General features: G+C 41.9%; 3 protein-coding genes and 1 long non-coding RNA gene across 9 annotated transcripts in view; 1 reads left to right on the top strand and 3 right to left on the bottom strand.

Annotated features, from left to right (window-relative positions):
* STK31 (serine/threonine kinase 31) overlaps positions 1 to 963 on the bottom strand; it is a 39,480-nt gene extending 38,517 nt beyond the window's left edge. The window contains exon 1 of one of the 5 annotated variants that reach the window (XM_079947985.1): positions 848 to 963. Coding sequence is in view for 1 of the 5 variants with exons in the window: in XM_079947982.1 (XP_079804108.1) it covers positions 90 to 129 (40 nt within the window). In the remaining 4 variants the exon portion in view is untranslated. The other 4 variants (XM_079947983.1, XM_079947982.1, XM_079947984.1 and 1 more) reach the window with 4 other exon arrangements.
* The window catches only part of LOC307199932, a 121,368-nt gene extending 107,901 nt beyond the window's left edge, over positions 1 to 13,467 (top strand). Inside the window, exon 2 of the long non-coding RNA XR_013832270.1 lies at positions 12,188 to 13,467. This is a non-coding gene — a long non-coding RNA (uncharacterized lncRNA). The remainder of the gene's footprint in view (positions 1 to 12,187) is intronic.
* Positions 3,366 to 12,025, bottom strand: FAM221A (family with sequence similarity 221 member A). The gene is made up of 7 exons (XM_079948088.1): positions 11,572 to 12,025; positions 10,502 to 10,675; positions 8,974 to 9,164; positions 8,159 to 8,365; positions 6,245 to 6,358; positions 4,628 to 4,716; positions 3,366 to 3,452 (listed from the first exon to the last, which is right to left on the bottom strand). The coding sequence occupies exons 1-7, from the start codon at positions 11,634 to 11,636 to the stop codon at positions 3,390 to 3,392; spliced, it is 903 nt and encodes a 300-aa protein (XP_079804214.1). The 5' UTR covers positions 11,637 to 12,025; the 3' UTR covers positions 3,366 to 3,389.
* A 1,633-nt stretch (positions 13,468 to 15,100) lies between the features above and the next one.
* On the bottom strand, positions 15,101 to 21,039 carry CCDC126 (coiled-coil domain containing 126). Of its 2 annotated transcripts, XM_079948107.1 has the most exons (4): positions 20,770 to 21,039; positions 19,441 to 19,514; positions 18,108 to 18,497; positions 15,101 to 16,672 (listed from the first exon to the last, which is right to left on the bottom strand). In XM_079948107.1, exons 3-4 carry the CDS (start codon positions 18,343 to 18,345, stop codon positions 16,494 to 16,496), a joined length of 417 nt encoding a protein of 138 aa, XP_079804233.1. In that variant the 5' UTR covers positions 18,346 to 18,497; positions 19,441 to 19,514; positions 20,770 to 21,039; the 3' UTR covers positions 15,101 to 16,493. The 2 variants fall into 2 exon arrangements, with proteins under 2 accessions (XP_079804233.1, XP_079804234.1); XM_079948108.1 differs by lacking the exon at positions 19,441 to 19,514 and having other exon boundaries at positions 20,770 to 21,038.
* Positions 21,040 to 24,250: the final 3,211 nt, after the last annotated feature.

The following is a 24,250-nucleotide window of genomic DNA, read 5'->3' as shown; positions in this document are numbered from 1 at the left end:
AAATGCAAAAAAACCTGCCGTCCACCTGCCTCAAAACACACCCAGCCACCCCTCACATATTTAAGATTCAAAGGAAAGCAGAAGCACACGGTAATAGACCAGTTTTTCCCTCAGAGGAAGCCTTTCCATAATCTGGCCCTTGGAAGAAGACGCCCCGCCATTTTGCTAAGGCTCGACGCCACTTACGCGTCGCCCTCAGACGCCGCCTCCTCTTGCTCCCTCTGTCCGTCCAGGAGCGCACCAACTCTTATGAATGGCACAGAACCTTAAGCGAGAAGCGGAGTCGGCGGAAAAGTCACAGAAAGACACACACACCCTCCGCGCAAGGCACCAGCAAGCGCAAACTTGCACCCTTTGCAAGCCACGCGGCGGCCGACGATAGTTGGGAGGATGGACCCGCGCGGGCTTCGTAAGACTTGCGCGCTTTCATAGGCCCCGCTGCGCCTCCTGTTGACGCACAGGCGCGTTGAGACGCAAAAGAAATAGTAATAATAATTTAAAAGTGCCAGGGCGCTCGACGGTGCTGCTGGACGGCATTGAACCCCAGCTGATTTCAGCGGGACTTACTCCCCCAGGTTTCAGTTTGCGCAGGGAAAGGAGGAGCAGTACTGAACGCAGCGACTTTGGAGAAACAAACACGCGTATGATCTAGCTGCGATCCTAGGCACTTAAGCGACTTTTTTATGTTGTGAACCGCCCTGAGATCCAAGAAGGAAAGGCGGTATATATAAACTTAATAAATAACACTTAAGTTGCTGGGGGGGGGCGGGACATGGCTGGTGCAATAAATGTTGAATTCCTACACATGCGAATTCAGAAATGCATTTTTTAAGACTTTCTTAGTTACCCCTTGAGAGCCGGATCCCTATACCGAGTTAAGCGCGGACAAACCACTTGAATCAATATTTGATTTCAAACAGCGATGCTACGCCGTCGTTCAAACAAATCCCAGGGTGGGTCTACCTGAAACCTAACACACTCCTCCTATTTGTATCTGTAGCTGGGCGCTATGGAAGGGGTTGTGTGGATAAAAGGCGGTCCAATGGAGGTCCCGGGGAGGAGCTGCCAAGCCCGACCATCCCCTCAAACAGCAGGCATTGGCAGATATCTGACACTTGAATGCGAAGGATCGCCACGCTGAGTGGAAAGATTATGGGACGCACCATTAAAGCTGAAACACAGGACGATCAGTACACAGCGTCTTTAGGGAGACATGCAATTGAACTATGTGCTTGCAGAATCTAAAGAGGTTTGCAACCCGATCTTTCTTATGCCTGGTTACTGGGAGGTCGCCTTGTAGCTGTTCACTTGTTCTTTTCAAGCGGTTTTCCTCATAACGTGACTTGCGCTCCTTGAAAGGGCAAGTAGCAAAACCTCCTTTCTTCCCATCCATATGCATGGACTATGTAGTTTCTCTCTGAACAAAAGCTTCTGAATCAAAGTCCAACACTTGGTTGGGCCATGTATTCGCTGTTCCACAGGACTTTCCCCACCACACACATGTCAAAAGGATCTGTAGCAGAACTGGAGAACTTTGAGCCCTTTGTTTGTTGTTAAGACTCCAACCACCATCACCCCCAGCCAGTATGGCCAATGGTCTAGGGTTGTGGGAGTTGTAGTCTCAACATCTGGAAGGCATAGGATGTCCATATCTGATGTATAGTGCGAGGGTTGAGAACCTCAGACCTGAGGGCCAAATGTGGTCCTCTTCTTCTACACTGAGCCTAGGGGGTGTTGCAACTATGATGTGTCAAATTGGGAAGAACGGAAAGTGAGATACAGGAGGTGCTGATTTTTGGTCTTGCACAGACCACTGCTGAAATTTGAAATACCGAAGTCTGCCTCTGGCCACATCCCTCACGATTTTGTACCCAGTGTTTTTTGCCTGGCTGGAATGTGTCTTTCAACTCTGAAAAATGCCTCTTGCTGGTGTGGATGGAGGATAGGAGTGTGGGTGAGTGTAAAAACTAGTCTGGACAAAGGTAAAATGTACATTTGTTGTTCTACACACTTTTGCCTCTGGTCCCCACTCACCACTGGAACATGGCCCTGTCTTAAAAAGAGTTCTGCGCTACAGAGTAAAAGAGAATATAAAATGTACTTTATGAAGGGCACTGATTGATAATGACTGTACTATACAGTGGTACCTTGGTTCCCAAACGGCTTCGTTGATGAACAAATTGGCTCCCAAACACCGCAAACCCGGAAGTGTTCCGGTTTGTGAATGTTTTTCGGAAGCCGAACGTTCATTTTGGGTGCCGGCATTGTTTCTGGGGCCAATCAGCCAATCAGAAGCCGTGCCTTGGTTTCCAAATGTTTTGGAAGTCAAACAGACTTCCAGAACACAGTGAGTTCGAGAACCGAGGTACCACTGTATTAACAAATTCATAGAAGTGCTTCTAACAGTGCACCCCTAAGCACACTTACTAGGAGGCAAGTGTGAGCACACTCAATGAGATTTACTTCTGAAATAAACAGTTTAGGATCACACTGTCAGGCTGTCGTTCTAAAAGAAGTTGGGCTGCAAGCCTAATTCCATTTACCTTGAATCCAATGGGAATTCAAATTGAAATAATACTAACACCAATAAGAATGCTTTTGAGTAGACGTAGTTAAGGATTGTACTGTTAGGTATAAGTTTAACTGAACCAAGTAGGACTTGCTTCAAGTAAATTGAACGTGTACAATTCGGCTCCACCTATCTGGTATGTCAACATTTCTGCTGTATAGCTTTATGTTAAACCTAATTAGTTTTCTTCAGCCTCTAATTACTGGTCATAAACCTGTAGGTATCAGCAGGTGGCTATCAAACAAGCTCACTTCTTAGTATTATCTCATCCTGTTTTGCTCAATAAAGTATACAGACAGATTGCTTATTGTTCACTGTATTGTTAATGTTAATTCCTTTCATAGTATGAAAATCAAAACCTTAACAGCCTAATTTTATGAGTATTTTCGCCCCATGCTGTCCTTTCAAATCCAGAGTTTTTATCACTGGTAGCTTGATATTTTTATTAGAAATAGATAATGATAACATTTTAAAACTTTAAAGGAAATAAAACAAATCACCCTTTGGCTGGTGTAAATTTATGTAGAAGAAAAGAAGCTCCAAACAGCTAAAAGAACAGGGATATAATTTTATTATTTGATCTCTGTATTCAAACATGTTTTGCTGATGCTTAACATGTGAGTGAGAAAACCATTGTCCTTGGCATATTCTATCTAGCTGGATGACATTATTTTTGCTTCCATGCCTAGAAAGAAATAGGTGTACTACCACATATTATCTTATAGAAAAATCTTCACATAGTGAATTCATTAAAGAAAACTTATCTAAACACTAATAAATCACAATGAATAAAAAATGTATTCTTTTGTTTTATTGGTTATCATGAATTTTTTGTCACTGGACGCTTTCCTTTCTGTTTTGCAGCAGCCTTTTCTTGCTTCAGCTGTGATGAAAAAGAAAAAAGAAAAAAATAAAATACATTCACTTATAAAATAACTTCTTTTGACTTAAAGACCTAGCCAATTATAAAACAAAGCAGCTTCAAGGAGTGAGCTACGCTCATTTTCCTGCCAAATTTCACATTGCCTGTACTTAGCTGCAGCCAACCTAAATCCAGCCACTTTTCTACGCTATTAGCATTAATGCCATTTCTCATTGTGAGCCACTCTGGTGTGCTATATATACTTTCTGGTTTCTTCCTTCTTTTCACCACTTCTTTTCACAGTTGAAGTAGTTGGCCACTAGAGAGCAAAACCAAGATTGGAGTACAGTGGACCCACCAGATACGAACTTAATTTGTTCTGGGGGTCCGTACGTACCCCAAAAAGTCCGCATCTAGAGGCGCTGTTTCTGCACACGCACGCAGCGCAATAGAGCGCTTCTGCGCATGTGTGTGTGGCAAAACCCAAAAGTTACATTACCAGAAGGTAATGTAACCCGGGGAGTCCACTGTAATGTTGAGACTGCAATAGGAGATGGAGGGAGCACAAGGAAAAAATAATCATTATTGCTATAATTAATTTATTCATTTGCTGCTTAATGCCCAGATGGTTTACAAAACATGAAAACGTAACTGCACAACATTGTTAGAAATATAGACTATTTAAAAAAATACACCATAATTAAAATATACAATAAAACAATCCCCTTAAAACAGCACAGCAATTAAAACAACAGGCTCTGGCCAAGAGATCAAGTGAATGCTTGGGTAAGCAGGTATGTCTTCAAAAGCTGGTGGAATGCCAAGACAGAGGAGGCCTCTCATATTTCAGCAGGGAAATTATGCCACAATACCAGTGCCACCAGGGAAAAAGCCCACCTCAGCGTCACCACAAGCCACTCCTAAGCAAACTTACCACAGGAAACCATTGCTCTCGGTAAATCCATTTGACCAGTTTGCGGTGTTTATCTGCTTAAATTTCTATCACTTAATAAATTATGAGAAACCTGATATTTCCTTCTCTACAACCACATTTGATTCTGAGATACCAATATAATGCCCTAACATATTTTAACAAAGTTATAAAGAAATTAAAAATGTCTCACATTCAGCAAAAGCGGGTTATCTTCAACTTTAAAGAAATGCTTTTGCTTTAAACTACGTATGCAATGGCTTACCCGTTCCTGATACTGTCTTTCAAAATAAGCCATGTCATCTTCATCGGGTCTTCTTAAAGAGGCAATTTGCATTGCTGTACTTGCACCTCCTTAAAAGCAACATATTTTTAATTAGATAAATTCTAGAATTGTATCTGGGCAATTTCAAATGTAACTCATACTCAAGTAGATCAAGGGGTCTTCTCTGCTGAGTATGGCTCAAGTGGATATCATCTCTTTTTCCAGAGCTTCTCAGATCAGAATGTATTAAAATTTCATTTCATTAGAATTTCGTAAGCATACTTACTGGAAAGCAAGGCTCACTGAAATCAATTGAATTTACAACCAAATAAACATGCTTAGCACCTCTAATCTCTCCTGTAATCACACTTGCCAGCACGTGAAATTGAAAAGATAACTACCATCTTGAATCAGCTTGTTTGACAAGAGAATATGTGTAAATAAGGTTCATTCCTACTTTTGACTTGCCCTCATTGTTCAATCCTTAGTACGTCAAACCAAAACATACTAGCAAATGCATCAAGCCCACCTCAAGCACCTATTTATAGCACCTCAAATACCTATTTAGAGGAACAGCATCAATGAGAAAATGTATCCCAAGTTTAACACCAGACATAGTAAGGTAAAAAAGGTAAAGGTAAAGGACCCCCTGGACAGTTAAGTTCAGTCAAAGGTGGCTATGGGGTTGCGGCGCTCATCTCTCTTTCAGGCCGAGGGAGCCAGCGTTTGTCCACCGACAGCTTTCTGGGTCATGTGGCCAGCATGACTAAACCACTTCTGGCACAACGGGACACTGTGATGGAAGCCAGAGCACACAGAAACGCTGTTTACCTTCCTGCCACAGCGATACCTATTTATCTACTTGCACTGGTGTGCTTTTGAACTGCTAGGTTGGCAGGAGCTGGGACAGAGTAACGGCAGCTCACCCCATTGGGCAGATTCGAACCGCTGACCTTCTGATCAGCAAGCTCCCCACCATCTCTTCCGCCTGAGGCAACCGGAGGCAGCCCTGGGAAACCTTGGCATGCTGAAGGTGGCAGGGGAGAATACAGTGGTACCTCAGGTTACAGACGCTTCAGGTTACAGACTACGCTAACCCAGAAATAGTATCTCGGGTTAAGAACTTTGCTTCAGGATGAGAACAGAAATCGTGCTCCCGTGGCGCAGCGGCAGCAGGAGGCCCCATTAGCTAAAGTGGTGTTTCAGGTTAAGAACAGCTTCAGGTTAAGAACAGACCTCCAGAACGAATTAAGTTCTTAAGAAGAAGAAGAAGAGTTTGGATTTGATATCCCGCTTTATCCCTACCCTAAGGAGTTTCAAAGCGGCTAACATTCTCCTTTCCCTTCCTCCCCCACAACAAACACTCTGTGAGGTGAGTGGGGCTGAGAGACTTCAAAGAAGTGTATCTGGCCCAAGATCACCCAGCAGCTGCATGTGGAGGAGTGAAGACCCAAACCCGGTTCCCCAGATTACGAGACTACCACTCTTAACCACTACACCACACTGGCTTAACCCGAGGTACCACTTTAATGGAGGCTGGAGAAGAACAAGCAGTGGTGGGGTATTTTAATCAGGCAACACATTGACTACTTAATGAAAGAAAAGTAATTCCATTACCATCTGTTAACTGGGGACGTCCTTGCGTGGAACTAGAAGGTCCCTGCAATGCTTTTAGGAAGGGATGATCCATGTTGGTTACAGGAGATTCTAGGAACTCGATGGAAGGTGCTCCTTAAAATGAAACCAGCAGTTTAGGGAGAAGAAATCCAAATTAACAAGAAACATGAAGAATTGCAGCCACTGATGAAAAACAAATTAAAAATGTTTCTGATTCAGTAAGATGATCAAGAAGCAAGTCCAACAAAGTTAGCCAACTCTGTCTTGAAAAAAAAAATGTGGTGATTTACCACGGATATCTAAAATGGCACCCTGAATGGAAGACCAGTTATTGGTCTCATTAAAAAAGCACTGATCATTTTAGAATTATACCTCATGTTATTAAATTAAAACAAATATTTGAAAATATAGATAAAAGCATAACGAAAATGGATGTGTACTAGATTTGTTACTTTGGCTGTGGAAGGAGCTAAGTGTAATATGCCCGTGGCTCAGATTTTATCACTTGCTGCCTGCCTATGTCCTGTTAATTTGCAGCTGATGTTTCCTATTTTGTTGGTGGTGGTATTCAGCATTTAATTATTATATTGTTTCATGTGCAATTCCTCCCTGGGGTCATTTGAAATGGGGGGGGGGGTTATAAATTGTGCAGGGAGGAGCTCTACTATTTTGGTCACAGGCTGTGCCGCGTTTCAAAAGAAAGCACCAATCACATTAAGCCTGGAAGAGCAAGGGCAGTCATGATAGTTGCTACAAAATGGGCCGGGATTCCAAACCTTGTATTTCTTTAGGAAGAAGGGGGCAACATCCTGCTGCTATAGTTTCCAAGTCATCTTCAGGTACAGCTCCCTGTACTACAGTCAATCCTCAAGGCTACAAAAATGTGGATAAGAATGACAAGACCCCCTCTGCGTCAGAGCCCTTGCAACAGATACAAATGATAAAATCAGGGGTCAGCAAACTTTTTCAGCAGGGGGCTGGTCCACTGTCCCTCAGACCTTGTGGGGCGCCGGACTATATTTTGAAAGGAAAAAATGAACAAATTCCTATGCCCCACAAATAACCCAGAGACGCATTTTAAATAAAATGACACATTCTACTCATGTAAAAACACGCTGATTCCCGAACGGTCAGCGGGCTGGATTTAGAAGGCAAATGGGCTGGATCCGGCCCCCGGGCCTTAGTTTGTCTACCCATGATAAAAATGCACTCTTCATCAGTGCCATTATCTGCTTTTCCAGGACACAGTAGGCTCTAGGAGAAATCCATAGATCTGTACCTGTTTCGAGAGGATAAACAGTACTTTACCCAAAAAAGACACAGCAAGTCCCCCATGAGAACTTGTTTTCTTTGGAATCAGTTTCAGGTTATTTATTATTTTACTTTATCATTTGTCCCCAGCTTCCAAACTGATATGGGGTTGAAATGCCAAGAAATATAGAGTGGTAGTCACCCAAGTTTTACTCAGATATTTGAAATGAATTAAAACAACTAAATTAAGCCTATCAATGTCAAGAGGTTCCCAATGAGTAAAATTTAGTTAAAAACTACCCATAGATTTGGGAATCATCAGTTTGGCCACACCCAACTTCAAAGCTCCAGATTATCTCTTCCAATGGTTTCTTATGAATGTTAAACTGCATGGCGGTAAGGCCAAGGCTTGAGGGGTACCACAGGTCAAATCCCACAGTGCTGACCTAGTCTTTCCAACTGCACATTGCTAGGAAAAACATACCATTCATTCTGTGGGGCACCAGACTACCGGATTGGTACCTCTGCACCTATATTTATAATTTAAAACTACACAGACATCGCAATCTGGTTAAATTATCTGATACACTTTGGAACTATCAATAAAACAAAAAACAGATAGATGTAAATTCAATTTTTCATTTCAAGTCCCCCAATTCTTACCTATCCCACTGTCATCAAGTCTCATGTATCCTTCTGCTAGTGAACTAAAGCCAGTTAGTCCTCCCATGGCGGCATATGGGACATCTTGCCCCACTGGTTTTCCTTGGGTTAAGCGTTCCTCTTTTGTTTCCACTACTGTTTCATGAGCATATGTTGGCTGCCCACATCCACAAGTAAAGCAACTGTGAAACCCTGAACATTTGGAACCTAATTCAAAACATTTTTAAGACAGCATCAGATAGACCAAAATATTTGACTCCCTTTCACTCAGTGGTAGTTTTGTTTGAGCATTTCCTCTCTGTAGCACCAACTACACAAACAATTGCTACAGCTGGAAACAGCTTAATAGGATGCGTAAGTGTATTATTGTATGTCCAGGGCAGACATGGCGTAAAACTAAGGCCTACAATATTTTGAGATCATAAATACTATTTAGTCAACCAGTACAATGAAACATATTTAAACAATAATGTGCAGATAGACTCTACTTATACAGAAAGCTGCCAGTGGTAGGAAAAGTATCCTTCAAAAAGCCCATGTTCAGACTCCCAGATACGGAAGTAGTATCAATCAGGAAATGGTTTAATAGTATGCAAATTAACCAGATTTGGAATGTGAAATACAATGTTGAGCTTGCATGCTGAATATGAGTTTTCTAGTTACAGAAGCCGGAACATTTTCATTAGTACTCTCCGCACCTACAAATATACATGGTTATAGTATCACACAATGCCTCAAGGGACATATCTGTGTAATGAAAAGCTGCTACACTTACCGGTACATATGACATGCTTATTTATCCAAAACTCACTTACATGTGTTGCATGGAAACCCAGGTGCCGCACTGTGCTGATCAGCAAAGTGCTTACATCTACAGCGGATGGGCTGAGTCCCATTGAGAGGAATGAAGTTATAAGATTTGCATGGGCAATGGCCCACCCGACAGGGTAAAGAAATAGGACGTTCCTTTGGGATCTCTTCAAAGTCTGTTTTGTGTTGTTTATACCTGGGGGAAGGGAAATGTAAACATACTATTCAGTGATCATTTGCTTTATTTATTTATCATTTATTTAGAGAATTTGTACCCTACTCTTCAGGCAAAAAGGCAGACCCAGAGCGGCATACATGAAATCAAAACAAGGCATGCCCTACTTAAATTCTTATACTACTATTATTATTATTATTATTATTATTATTATTATTATTTTAAATACACTGTACAAGTGGGAAAGGACAAGGAGGAAAAAGGGAAATAAAACTCAGGCATTAATTTCTAGACGGCTGTTCCTATATTGAGCAGCTGGCACAGTTCAGAGGCAGGAGATGGAGTGGGGCCTCTAACAAAGCAGATGCGATGAGCCCGGCTTCCTGTCTCTCCCACTGAGGCAGCCTGATGGAATGGCTGCTCCCAGATGATGGTTGAAGGGATGGGGAGACCTGATGGAGGGGGCCTGTCGCAGCAGAACTGATGGAGTGAGCCCTGCTTCTCCGCTCTCCCACTGCTGGAATGGCTGTCCCCAGACAACAGTTGAACTATTTAAAAAATATTATTCTAAGCAATCATGTCCCAATCTTTTATGAATGGGACCAGGTTCAATAAACCACTTGACTGAGGTTGCCACCAACCCAGCCTCTCTCTCGAATCTTCTGGCACATAGAAAATTTCTCTGGTAGTGAGTCAGTCTTTTACTGTGTGCTAGTCTTGCCGAGAAAAATTACTGCTGCTTCTTCAAAGCCATGACTGAAATAAGTCTGAACATTACATGTGCCAGGGGGGAAATGAAGGCGCATTGTAATGTTAAAGCCATCGGGAATGCTAACCAAGGTTTATAAACCAATAACAAACTGTGGCTTACAAGCATGGTTTGTTTGTGGTTAATAAACCATGGTTAAGGTGCTGGGCTGGACGTTCGTGTTAAACCATCATTTAGTAAGCAATTGTCTATAAACTATAGCTTAGCATTATGTGGACCATGGCAGAGGGGAAATCCCAGTAAAATATTTAGACGCTTAAATCTGTAGACCTGACCAGGGAACCTACCATTCAAATTATTTGGAATTTACCTTTGAATGTCATCCCAAGGTACTTGAAACTCAACCTGAAGGTGCTCTTTCTTTTCCATTTTTGATGCCTTTATAATTTATATGGAATATTATGAAACAATTTTCCTGATCTAAGAAATATTCTAAACCGCCCTGTGATGAAAGGCGGTACAGTAATTTAAGAAATAAAAATAAATGCTTCCTAAAGCTTTGCAAGCCATAAGTTCTCAAGCTAACTGCACAGCAAAAAAATACTTCCATTGAACATGAAATGTCTATGTAGGGCACAGAATGCCTCACCTGTGAGTACAAAAACATGGGGTTTCGGGGCCCACAAGTTTGCAGTCCATGCCAGTTGGTGATCTCCAGCTCACAAACAGTCTGTTTTGTAACCGTATGGGTAACATTTTTTTCTTGTACTTTTCATATTCTTCCGGAGTAAAAAGTTTCCCTCCATCATCTTCGCCTACAATTCTACGAAGAAGCATTGCATGCTTAATTACAAACATCAATGTTCTGATAACACACATACAAAAATGAAGACTGTTGAAATGGCTGTGGCTTGGGAGACAGGAGAAAGTGAAGAGACAATTTTGGAAAGCCTAGACTAGAAAATGTTTGCGGGGTGTTCTATTTCTGCTGATATCTATGTCCCAACATCGAAACAGTGCTACGATCCTCAGCATATTTCATGGAACATTCCCATTTAACTGCCTCTAACTGGAGGAAGCCGTTGAGGGCTTCATTCTTTAAAAAGACTATAAATCATAAAGTTTAAACATGTATACCATACGACTTCATATCCTAGGACCTAGTCACTCACACCTTAAACTAAGACCTATAATCGATTTCAACTCACCACAATTAGATTCGGATGGATTAAATATTCTTTCCAATTCTTAACAATCAGAGGCTAGCCCTGTTAAAGACACCCACCTTGTTAAAAAGCAAGACTGGTGCCCCACGGACAGCTCTCTTATGTGTTTTGCTCGCTGATTGATTGTGGGGGGAAAGAAAAAACCTCAAAGCGTCTTACAAAGAGATAAAACAATAAAACCATGCCTAGCCGGCGCATCGCTCAGGAGTATGACGCTTAGTAGTGAAGAAGGCAGGTTGCCAGGATCTGTGTGGAAAGACGGTGCTTTAGGTTGCTCGGGGTGAAGGACATGCCCTTTGCACATGCTCAGAGGGCCCCTCGTGAGTTTTGGGTTTTCCGAGCGAAAAGACTTCGAGCCCCAGCAAAAAGTGGAGAAGACCTGAGCGGAGCGTCCCGTCCCCTCGGCCCGCTACCTACGCAGTGGCGATCGCCGCAAGCGATCCCCTCCTTCCCCCCCCCCCGGCGGCCTTTCGCCCCCCCCGGTCCCGCTCACCTCTTGTATTCCAGGTATTCGTCTATGGCCGCGGCGGCCCCCGGTTGCAAAGTCAGCCGCTCCATGGCCGGGGTGAGCCGTCCCCGCGGCCGGATTTCCCTACCGAAAGAGGGAGACACGCGGCGGCGAGGACTGAAGGGCCTCGCGGGAGACAAAGAGGCGGCCCTTCCCTTTCCCTTCCCCGCCACCGGGAGAGGCGGCTGCTTCGCCAACCCTCGCCGTTTGTTGGGTCTCTAAGCGACGGTTCTAAGCGCGCCTTTCGGAGGCGGCTTTTGCTTTTTGCTGGCGGGGTGAGAACTCACGCCTCGCTAACTCCCCCTCGATAGTTCGAACTTAACCCAGTTTAATATTATTATATGCAATCCTAAGGCCCCAAATCTAAATATTCATAAATGCACACGTATCTGAATATATAAACCATGTGTCTTGAGAACAATCCTGAAGCCATTTTGACCTCAAATACTGTATTCCTCTGCGGTTAAAGGAGGCAAATGGGGAAAGCCTTCCCGTTTTCTCCCCCCCCCCCCACTCCCCGCTTACAAATCCTGACAAATCCTGTTTTAAGAGCGTCTTTGTGTATGAATAGGGCGAGCCTGTGACCTGGATTCAGGTCAAGTAATAGTGATCACAAAAGCATTGCCCAGGCAATGCAATCAGGGACCATTCTTAGGTATCCTGGCGGACCGGATTTCTGCTGTAGACCCACCTCCTATGATGTATGTGTGATGATTTTGGGGTGCTCTTTGGCTAAGTGGGTTGGGCAATGTCAAAAGGTTCCTGCACAGTTTTGTTCAGGGTCTCTCCCTCCATGGAAGGAGGGGAAGGGAACTCTATTGCAACAGAAAACCAAGTATCTGCCTTGCTTTCCGCTGGATCCTGCCTCCATCCATTCTTCTCTGACCCATCATGGACTTAGGGGACCCATGGAATCCCATGGGGAGTTGGGGCAGCAAAAGCCAAACCCCAATTTTTACATCAATACACACAGAGAGTGTTTTAATCCATTTTAAAAGATGGCTCACACTGTTAAGTTGTGGGTGAACATATCAGACGACACAGTGATTCTTCAAACAGCTCTTGTTTATTCACAGGCCAGAACTGAACTGAAGGGTTCAGCCAGCCTGCTTATATAGAGCTCCACTAGAACGCAACAGCAACTATTTTCTGTAACTATCCAATCACTGAATGTCACTTTCGATCCCTTATTTGCATATGTGGACCTGAACTATCTACAGTATCCCCCTGCTGGCCCAGGGTGAGAACTTTAGTACATAACACACACCACTTCAGTTGTGCTGCAGACTTGGAATTTTAAACTCTCATGGTAACAGCAAAACACTTGGACGTGAGGAACGGAATCTGAACTCAGCTCGCTGCCCTCACTCATGGTTTTTGGACCCCAGGGATCTGGTGGCAACACCCTCAGCCTTGCAACCTCTTGTGTCTCCAGGTAGCTGCTACCACCCTTATGCACTGGAGAGAGAGAGAGAAAGAAAAAGAAAGAAAGAAAGAAAGAAAGAAAGAGAAAGAAAGAAAGCCCTGCAGCCTAAAAAACCTTGTAGCCATTTTGTGAGGGATTTTTAACTAAAGTGTCCTCTGGCTTGATTGCAAGGAAAATTATCACAGGGGACCGGGGTGGAGTTCCCCTCCTGCCTGGCCACTGGCAGTGTTGGTTGAGGCTGTCCTTGCCCTCCCTGAAAGCATTCTTCACTCCAGATCAGGTCTAGGAGCAGAGCTGGTGACGATGTCCCGCTATAAACATTTAGTAATGTCTCATTATTTACATTTGTTGAGACTAACAGCAGAAGACGTGGCTCTTGATTATTTTGATATTTCACCTTTTATATTAAGCTCTCCATACAATTCATTAATACACAAGTAATATTGCCTCCCCCCCCCCAAAAAAAAATAAAGCTAGAGAAAGAACACGGAACCAAAACATTAGTTTAGGTTTCTCTGTAACATATCCAGGAGAAAAGACAAGCTGCTTTTAAAGTAAAAAGGAGCTCGCCTCCTCAAGTGTGAGAGTTGTTGTGTGAAAAACTTTAACAAAAGTGTTGTATTTATTTTGCACACAGTTCTCTTAACTTCCAGTTCAACCCCTCTCTCATAATAGGCCTCGGCCCAGTATACCTGAAGGGGCATCTCCACCCCATCTTTCATCCTGGACACTGAGGTCCAGCTCCGAGGGCCTTCTAGCGGTTCCCTCCCTGTGAGATGTGAGGTTACAGGGAACCAGGCAGAGGGCCTTCTCGGTGGTGGCGCCCGCCCTGTGGACCACCCTCCTGTCAGATGTCAAGGAAATAAACAACTATCTGACTTTTAGAAGACATCTGAAGGCAGCCCTGTTTAGGGCAGTTTTTATGTTTGATGTTGTCGCTTTTTTATTATTAATATTCTGTTGGAAGCAGCCCAGTATTTATTATTATTGTTATTATTATTTAATGTAGCTGAATGCTGCAAGATTTAGGACAGATGAAATAAAGTGCTTCTTCATCCCCTGCATAAACTACAGAATTCACCCCACAATATGTAGTAACAGCCACTAACTTGGAGAATTAGACAAATTCATGAAGAATAAAGCTTCAAATGGCTACTAGCTATGATGGCTATGATCTACATCCAATGTTGTATAGCATACTTTCAGAATCACTAGTGGGAAACAGTACAATGGCACTCAAAACCTCCTTACAGACTTTCCATAGGCATCTGGCTGAGCAATATGAGAAAAGAATTCTAGACTAGATGGGCGTTTGGCCTTGATCCGTCAGGTCTGCTCCTGTATATGACTAGTGGAGAATGTCACACAGCAAAAAGAAATTCTGCATCAAACTTTCAAAGGCGGTAGATAAATGGGTAGACTCATTACATAATGTAACCCAAGGATTCTTGTATGTTCCCTTATCCTCATGTTAAGGGATAGACTGTCCCGTAGCTTGTGAAAATGTACTTTGAATCAAGTCCCAGTTAAATTTACTGACCAAAAAAAGTTTCAGGAGGCTTAGAAATGTATGTGCTCAGGAATGTAGCCTTATGATATAATCCTGTGAAATGTATACAGTGGTACCTCGGGTTAAGTACTTAATTCATTCCGGAGGTCCGTACTTAACCTGAAACTGTTCTTAACCTGAAGCACCACTTTAGCTAATGGGGCCTCCTGCTGCTGCTGCGCCGCCGGAGCATGATTTCTGTTCTCATCCTGAAGCAAAGTTCTTAACCTGAAGCACTATTTCTGGGTTAGCGGAGTCTGTAACCTGAAGCGTATGTAACCTAAAGCATATGTAACCCGAGGTACCACTGTACTCCAAAGCTAGCCTCGCTGAGTTTAGCAAGGATTATTCCTAGGTTTACTTCTGAGTAGAATAGAATATACCATTAGTGTTTTTATTTATCAAGTCTAGCCTGTGATATGTGACAGTTAAAAGGAAAGCCGTTTAAAACATGTAGAAAGCAACCACAGATTTTCATTTTGTACAAAATCATGAATACACTCCTACTGAGGATAAGAACTTACTGGACACTCAAAACCTTTGACCATATATTTCACTTTATTTATTTTATTCTATCCAGATGCTATAATCATCTGCAGAGATAATAATTCAGGACGGTATATAATCTAGCACCGCAAATCTTGTTCTCCCTTTAAATAAAAGTTCTTTAAAAAAAAACAAAAAAACCTACACAGCATATTTTAAGCATAAAATACCAAAACAAACCCTTTAGAGATCATTCCGTATAGATGCAAAAACTCAAGACTGGCACTTCATTTTTATAATTTAGGATACAAAAAGCACACTGTGTAACATAGTGTACTCTTGCTGCAAATTCTCTGCTATAAGGCTAACATGGATATAAGGCAATGTTCACCTTTGCTCCCACTCAATTTAAAGTCCACCGTGGAAGAGCTCGGGTTCAAATCCACCAGGATTTACTACTGTTTCACAACCAACACTCATTCAAAAGGCCATTGCAAAGCAGCAGTGCCTGAGAGACTGTACCCCTCTAGCTCATCTTTTCAGTATCAAGGTGTCTTGCTTCTCTTCATCTAAATTCAGCTTGTCACTCTTCGTTTTCTTTAAAAAGAGTAACTTAAGAGCTAGTGTTACATTCATCATAGGCTGTAGGATACTCAAATATTCACCAAAAAAACAATGGACGAAAAGCTAGCAGTGTTCAATACCTGGTAAGTGTGGCTTCTATCACTTAAGGTTTTTATCTTCAGTTGCTAAATACATACATTTATTTATTGTTAACAGCTATGTACCATCACAGATTATCTTTGATCATCTAAGCGTCCTAATTCTGTAGCAAGTGTGTGTGCACTTGGGCAGGTCGCCCTTTTAAGCTTTTACAAACAATAGTATTTTTAATACATTCTCTCTAGCTATTTCACAGATAGTGCAAATAAAAGACATTCTTTGGATCACCATTTTAGGATGTTATCCACAACATGATATCAATTGTAGAAATCAATCAGCCAAAGGTGATGTTAAAATATACTTTACACATACATAAATTTCCAGCACTCATATTAAAGGCTCATATTATCCTTCATTGCTATGCATTAGTAAACCAGATCACAAGATTAAGCTAAAATTTCCAAAGATATGTTAGATTTATATTTAAATAGATATTTAGATATTAAATCTACCTCTTTTTCATGATCATAATCTCCATGATTATCATAGAACCTCACATATGGATGTACACATTATCTACTTGTCTTACTACACTAGCTATGTTTCCAGCATCTCTTTTAAATAAGATGTTGTACAGTGTTGTTTTATGAAAGAACTATCTTTAAAAGGTTTTAGAACTTGATATAAAAGAAGTTAGAACTGTATTCAGCGTTTCCTGTTGCAACAGGATGCAGACCTCCATGCCAACCATTGGTTTGTGTTTTTTTCCCTATTGTAACAGAACTAGACACCAGTCAGAATCACTTTGTTTACCCGTTTGCTTGTAGTTGCTGGCATCAAGTTCCCATTTGTAGTATTTGTTGCTGAGCCATTTACAACCATGTAATCAACTTTGTTTTCCAGTTTGACCAAGCGTTGCAAGATGTCATCTAGAAGAACTGCGATCGTTCGTTTTAGATCAGCTAGAGAAAAAACAGAAACACAGAAAGGAATCCTGTCTATTTTGCACTCCACAGTGGAACTATTGATAGTAAAAGAAGCATAGGTGCTCATACTAAAGGTAAAGGACCCCTGGACAGTCAAATCCAGTGAAGGGCAACTATGGGGTTGCAGTGCTCATCTCGCTTTCAGGCCGAGGGAGCCGGCGTTTGTCCACAGACAGCTTTCTGGCTGATGTGGCCAGCATGACTAAACCGCTTCTGGTGAAACAGGACACCATGACAGAAACCACAGCGCACAGAAACGCTGTTTACCTTCCCACCGCAGCGGTACCTATTTATCTACTTGCACAGGCTGCTTTTGAACTGCTAGGTTGGCAGGAGCTGGGACAGAGCAACGGGAGCTCACTCCATCACGGGGATTCGAACCGCCGACCTTCTGATCGGTAAGCCCAAGAGGCTCAGTGATTTACTGTGCCAAAATAGCTGAAGAACAGGAATTACAAAGGGAGATGCAAGTCCCCCCACAACAAATTTTTGTTTTATTGGTCCTAGACCTACCCCTTTCCAATTAGTGCATTTAGGCATTGAATAATATATCTGGTTATATTGATTATTTATTTATTTATTTATTTATTTATTTATTTATTTATTCTAGGTTTTTTCTACAGAAACAGTAACACAGAGAATGGATTTCTTATTCTTTCTCATTTCATTCAGTCCAGCTGGCACAGAACTAGCCATCTCTCTTTGTTTTTTTCTTCTTGTTGTTTATCCACACCACTGGTAGTGAGTTCTAGGAAATATTGTGCATAGCATATAAAAAGAATGACTTGTGTTTTAACATATGCATTGATTTCTACCAGCTGCTCTCTAATTCTGATACAGTGGTACCTTTGTCCCGAACAGCTTGGCTCCCAAACAAATTGGCTCCCGAACGCCATGAACCCAGAAGTAAGTGTTCCAGTTTGCAAATGTTTTTTGGAAGCTGAACATCCAACGTGGCTTCCACAGCTTCCACTTGAGTGCAGGAAGAACAGATTAAGTTCGAGAACCAAGGTACCACCGTATTCTACAGTGTACAGTTTTCAAAATTATATACCTAGCCAATTCTAATTTTTTTCCCCAATTTGATACCTTTCCAGGTGTGGCATTTTCTAGGACTCCAAAATATGGATATATAATTCATATACGAATGAATATTATGTGTATCCTAATACCCTCAATAAACCAATGACTTTTCTTGAGGATATAAAACACTGTGCATTTCTTAACCTCAGCTGAATGTGGGATTTCATAGCCATGATCGTTTCCATAACAGTTTCCCTGTTAATTATTAGACAATAGTTCTACAAAATAAATAAGAACTTTTGAAAGTATGCTTGGTATTGCATTTCATAATTCTAAAATTAAGAGTTAAATAGAGTCATGACCTCAAAGAAAGTTTATTATGCCTTACCGTATCCTGCCATCGAGACTCCATTACCACCATTCATGATATTCTTGTTTTCTTCTGCCAGTGCTCTAACATATCTTTTACTTAAGTCAAGTATTTGTTCACGCAATTCAGCACTGCTCTGCTGCCTTGGATGCTGAAAGGTGTAGCGCAGTAACATTATGCCCCAGATAAAACCAAACACCAGCAGAAGTAAGCTCAATTTCTGGGACACGTTTTTTCTCGAAAATGCAAAAAACATTTCTGAGCAGGCCAAAATGTCAACATAAGGAACCAAGGCTCAAGTCACAGTATTTTCATGGCAGTAAAAAAAATAAAAATAAAAATTCACAACAGAGTTACCCTTCCGGAGAGATCATTCTGTAAGCTTTTCCCAACGGACATGGTTGATTCCTGAAACATTATGTTAAAAAAATATTATCAGTCTTAAGTCTTTGTAAGATGAGCTTTATTATGACCAACTTCCAAATTTAACTTCACCATTCATCAGAGACACGTAAATTAAACAAAGCCTATGATTTGCCACTGGGCAGTCCTTAAAGCATGAGTTGCAAGTCCATGATGCAACCTGGAGTTCAACCATGAACTTGTCTGGTATCTTCACTTCTTTAGCTCTACATCTATAATATGGGAATAACAATGGCCTACTTTACACAGTTCTTGTAAGACCAAGACAGAGTATATGAAGCACTAGGAGCACATCAGAAAACAGTGAGAGAGAGCAATCCTGTACATGTCTACTCAGAAGTAAGTGCCACTATACACGCCGTGGGAAAGCTATAGGCATCCAGATGTTGCTGGACTAAAACTTCCATCATTCTTGACTATTGGTCATGTGTGCTGGGGCCAATGTTAGTCCAGTTCCATCTGAAGGGCCACAAGTTCCCCACCACTACTATGTGTACCTCCATGAGAGCACATCCCATAGAAAACAATGGGACTTACTTTTCTATGTAGGCATGCACAGAATTGCACTGTCATTCCTAGGTAACTTTTAAGCCGCAGTCCTAAACACATTAGAATCTGCAAAGCAAGAACGTTGGACAAAGTGAGACATCGTCTAAATGTATAGGATTGTGTTTTAAGTCTTATCATGGTTCTTATAAACTAAACATATTATAATTAATAATGTGCCTTATCAGATTAATCCATTATTTAATTAAAACTAACAAATAAAAATGGCATATTATCAAAATCACAAAACAGGTGCATTTTGGAGATAAATATAATTTACAGTTTATTTGCTTTAATAAAACTATCATTTGAACTGGAGTAGACCAGAACTGATCAACAGACTGCAAGTCAAAAATGCTAAAGGCAGTATAAGTTAACTTACATTAGCTAGTCTGATGCTTTCTTTAGTTATCAGAGCAAAAAGCTCAACTGGCAGCCATTTAGATGATGGGGAATCTTTCAAGAGAAGAAAAGGTGAGAGTTTATTTAGGTTGTTACCACTAGAAATTTAGATATAATTGAGAAAATATTATGCAAGATAAAATAATAAAATTTCATAGTTAATCCCTAAAACCACAAAATACTGAAAGTTCAAATTTGAAATTATTAATCATTTACAATACAGTATAATAAATGACTAACCCACTCACCCCATTTAGTATTTGGGCTGTTACCTCTAGGTCACATCTATGCATGTGAAAAATGAATCCTAGCTTAATCCACATTCTGCTTAAACCTCAATTTCTAATAATAAACAATTATTTTGTAATACCTCTTATATTTTTTTGTGTGCTTTGTTTAGCAGGCTTTATTATTTTTTTAATGGGCCTGGCTCTGTAGGAGACGTAAGGTTCAAAGTTACACAAAGCTCTTCATCAGGCAAATTTACCATTTTTGCTACAAAGTAAACATTGCATTGAAAAGGAGGAAAGCAATTCCAAACCATTATGATTTATGAACTGGGGAGAGAATGATTACTTAGATACTCGCTATCCATCCATAGACAACAAAGCAGAGCTGCCTGATCTATACCAAATGAATACATATAGATAAAAAGTAAGGCAGATGGGCTACATCAACCACTTCCTAGGTCATACTGGAAGACTCTCTCAAAAACAGTGTTTCATTCGCGTAGCAACATTTATGCAGCACTACTGTACTCCAAACTCCGGAGTTGCAATAAATCTGAATAAAGAGTTCCATGTAACACAGAAGCTTGTGTATTTTTACACCAGGCAGTGTACACCTATCTTGTGCTGGAAAGAGTGCGATCCCATATACAGTATGTCTACTTAGTAGAAGACACATCGGAGCTCAATTGGGCTTACTTCCAAGTAAATATCTATAAAGGATTGCGCTATTAGTCTCGGGCATTGACTTGGCCAAGTCTTTGAGTGTAACAGATTAAAATAATCATGAAAGGGATAGCCAAACGAAACATAACGATTCAGTTAAGTGTAAGTCTACCATCGGCAGGAAGTCGGTCTAAAAAAGAACCTTGCTCGGTTTTGCAGCCTACAAACAGTAAGCTGAAAAAAGAGAGAAATGGCGCGGAGGGGATTTCTGAAGGCACAGGAGAATTTAGGGATTCGGGACAGGAGAGCCGGAACACAACAGCCTCTCTTTAACGAGGGGAAGTTGCCATTGCGAAAGAAGCATGAGGTTTTGCCTGGAACGCGTCACCTCAAAGGAAACAAACATCGGATCTTACCTTGCAAGCACAGCTGGCTGAACACGCAGGGCTGCCCAAGGGCCATGGGCAAATGTCCATCAGCATTTTATGCTCTCCAGCCCACCTAAGCCATATAGGCAAGCGCGTCCGCCCTTCCGGCCCGCGATCTCCTTCTCACCCAGATCACGCTCTCCGATCCTCAACGGGGGTTACCATGCAACCCCGCACGCTCCGCCGGAGCTCTCCGCGCGCACGGCAAACGCCCCGGTTAAGCTCCGCCCGCCGGACGCCAGCCTCCGCTTACTGCGTTGTACATAGGAAGACCAGCGCGGTCGAGGCGCATGCGGACTTCACTTCCGGCTACTTCGGGGAAGGTGCGGGGGGGGGGGGAGCACCGAATACGGAGGGAAAGTCTGGGATCTAAAACTAAACATCAGTAATATCAGTCATGATGGACCGTGTATGTCTGATCTGACGTTTCATCAGAAGTTTTTACTCGTTGCAATCCGAAAGTTTGCATTTTTGCTTTCAACCCATGCCTAGTTTCGTTTTAAATGCCTAATAGGCTTCCCCCCCTTACCGATAAATACTAATTTACTTAAATAAATAGTATATTACATGAATATTAATTATATTGGCAGTTTTTGTCAACTAGAGGACTCCCACGTTGTGCCTGTCATTTGGCCTGTTTGTCCAATTATTATGCCTCACTGTCTGCTTGATAATCTTGTTATAGTATAGGTTGCCAATAAATGTGCTGCTGGGTTGTGCTATGACTAAGGGCAGAGTTAATCTTATCCTCTGCAGCAGGTATATGAGACAGGGGCGATGTATTTGGTACTCCAATTCCATCAAGTTCATTGTGAGTCTTTTGACTTATAAACCCAACCACCTCTTTTGCTAACATAAGACCTTAGGATTCTAACTGCAATCCAATTCCGTCCCACTGAATTAACACCCAATTAAATATGTATATGATTTCAGCCTTATTTTAGGCATATCCCAATGGAATTTTCCCCACTCTTTGAAGAGCACTCACTATAATATAACACAAACTGCTTTTGAAACTCTTCTCACTTACAAAAGGAGTTTCCTGGGTGGTATCAGGGAGCTGCTATTTTAGAAACCCAAACCCAAACTTCCCTCATGCATGCATAATTTGTGAAGTAATTAGGCCAATCAAAATAGTAGACTAGCTTTTTTTGTCCAGAACTCATCACAAGGCTGGATGTTAAGGAAAGAGGAATGAGGAGAAAGGTGATGGTTTGGTGTTAAAACTTATAAAGTCTGTACTGGTATCAGTCTTAAGAGTGTGGGAGGATGGGAAAGAGATGATTCCTAATTTTAAAAAAAGTATATATAATTCAGCATATTGTGACTGCTTGGGCAATGCATGCTGCTCACAAGTCAACATGTGCAGGCATGCCAGACAGCAGAATAGGCCTGTGGCATCTGAAGAAGTGTGTATGCACATGAAAGCTCATACCAATAACAAACTTAGCTGGTCTCTAAGGTGCTACTTACTGTGTAGCAGGAACCCCCCACCCCAATCATTCAGTTTGTACAAACTTCATACACTACATACGCTATGCTTCTGTTATAAATTCATAGAAAATCAACCATACATCGGTTTTGCACTGTTCCACTTTTATTTTACTCCATGAAGGAAGGACTACAAAATGGGGAAGGTTTGATACAGGGCAGCCATAATCCCTTCACCATCCCAGCACATCCACAGGAGCCCTGCCCAGTTGCTATGCCAACCCTGATGGTCCTAGACAGAAGACAATCAAGATCACAAAGAGCTTGCATATGGGAGTGGATTCAGCATGGACTGAAACAAAGGACAATGATCAGATCTTCCCTCAGGGGGCAGGAAACTGCCAACTCCCCTTTGTCTCCTGGAAGTGACTCATGGGGAGGGGGAGAGAAGGGAACCAGCCAGGTGACAGGACACTCAGGTTACCACCGCAACTCGTCCCTCAACCCCTCCTTTCTGTAATGTATGCATGATGTTTCTGGGGGTGGGCTTGACCTAGAGGAGGGGAATTTCAAAAGTCTTTATAAGGTCTTGCACACCATTTTTCTGTGTCTTTCCTCTCACCTGCAAGTGAGGGGAGCACCCTGTTGCAACAGTCAATAAAGGCCAAGCCTATAGGCTGCTGATTTGCTCCAATTTACTCTGGTTGGTGTCTTTTCTTTTTGTCCAAGGGAGCCCTCAGATTTTTCCGGTAACAACTGGAAGGAATTTTTAAATTTTGTTTTGAGGCCTGTTACAGGGATTGCAGAGGTGGTAGGCGAGTAGGCAAGGGAGATTACATACCTAGTCCTAGGTCACTGCATAGCCTCTGACTTGCCCATTACACACTTCAGTCACTTTCTCCAGCTCACAACTAAAACAAATATAAAGGGCTTTAAAAAGGAAGTCTCTCCCTGGTGTTAACAGCAATATATGCAGTTGGCAGAGCCCTTCTAAGGTTGCCATGTGTCCTCTTTTTCCAGGACAAACCCTCTTTTTCAGGGGTAAAATTTGAGACAAATTGCATTTACAGTGGTACCGTTCTTTACAGTGGAGGTCCGTTCTTAACCTGAAACTGTTCTTAACCTGAGGTACCACTTTAGCTAATGGGGCCTCCTGCTGCCACCGCCACGCAATTTCTGTTCTCATCCTGAAGCAAAGTTCTTAACCCGAGGTACTATTTCTGGGTTAGCGTAGTCTGTAACCTGAAGCGTCTGTAACCCGAGGTACCACTGTATTTTCTTTGCACGGCCATCATAGTGTTCTCTTTTCTGCCTTTCAAAATATGGCAACCCTACCTCAGGCACGTCCAACTTCCAAGAGACTGTGATCTACTCCCACTATAAAAAAAAATGGCAGTGATCTCCCCATTGGATTGACCAGAGTTGTTTAGCTTTTTGGGGGGAAGCTTCATCAGAGTTGTTGAGCTTTTTGGGGGGACGATCAACTGAAGTTGTTGAGCTTCTTTTTTGGGGGGGGGCATCAGGGTCCTGCAATCGGCTGGATCGACCGGTTGGATATCCCTGCTATACCTCTTCTCATGGAAGTGAGCAGTTGAGGGCAAATATGGCTGGAACATTGTTACTGATTTATTATGACTTACAAAATTTATAAACAGCTTAATTGTAAAACAAAAACAAAAACAAAATAAAAAATCCCTAAAAGTGGATTACAAAAAATAAAAACAGTAAACTCAGGAAGAATTTACAACCCTACTTTAAAACATACTAAAGTTAAAATACTAAAACCAGTTAAAATTACCTGAAGTTTCTAAGCATCTGGGCAGGTTTGTCTAAACAGGAATGTTTTGGGCAGGTACCTGCTTGATCTCAAGAGGCAGGGAGTTCCAAAGTGCAGCTGCATTATGTGGCAACTGTCATAGCCTTTAAAGAGAATGTGTTGTGGAGCTTCGAAGCTAAAGGGATCGCCGGCAGTATCTATTGGTTTAGCAGCTACAGTGTATATAGAAGGAATGGACATCTGGAGATAATGTTGTGTGGG

Source organism: Podarcis cretensis (assembly GCF_951804945.1).
Source record: "Podarcis cretensis genome assembly, chromosome: 12".
NCBI classification, from domain to species: Eukaryota; Metazoa; Chordata; class Lepidosauria; order Squamata; family Lacertidae; genus Podarcis; species Podarcis cretensis.
Note: the sequence above shows the minus strand (reverse complement) of the source record. Positions and strands in the feature narration are given on the sequence as shown.

Excerpts from the sequence above, each read along its gene's own strand:
- FAM221A (XM_079948088.1), bottom strand. The coding sequence starts at position 11,636 with ATGGAGCGGCTGACTTTGCAACCGGGGGCCGCCGCGGCCATAGACGAA. Across the intron at positions 8,366-8,973 it reads TGGGTTTCCATGCAACACAT|GTTCCAAATGTTCAGGGTTT; the intron begins GTAAGTGAGTTT and ends GTTTTGAATTAG. Across the intron at positions 4,717-6,244 it reads ACGTCCCCAGTTAACAGATG|GAGGTGCAAGTACAGCAATG; the intron begins GTAATGGAATTA and ends GTTGCTTTTAAG.
- CCDC126 (XM_079948107.1), bottom strand. The coding sequence starts at position 18,345 with ATGTTTTTTGCATTTTCGAGAAAAAACGTGTCCCAGAAATTGAGCTTA. Across the intron at positions 16,673-18,107 it reads AGTCTCGATGGCAGGATACG|CTGATCTAAAACGAACGATC; the intron begins GTAAGGCATAAT and ends TTTTTTCTCTAG.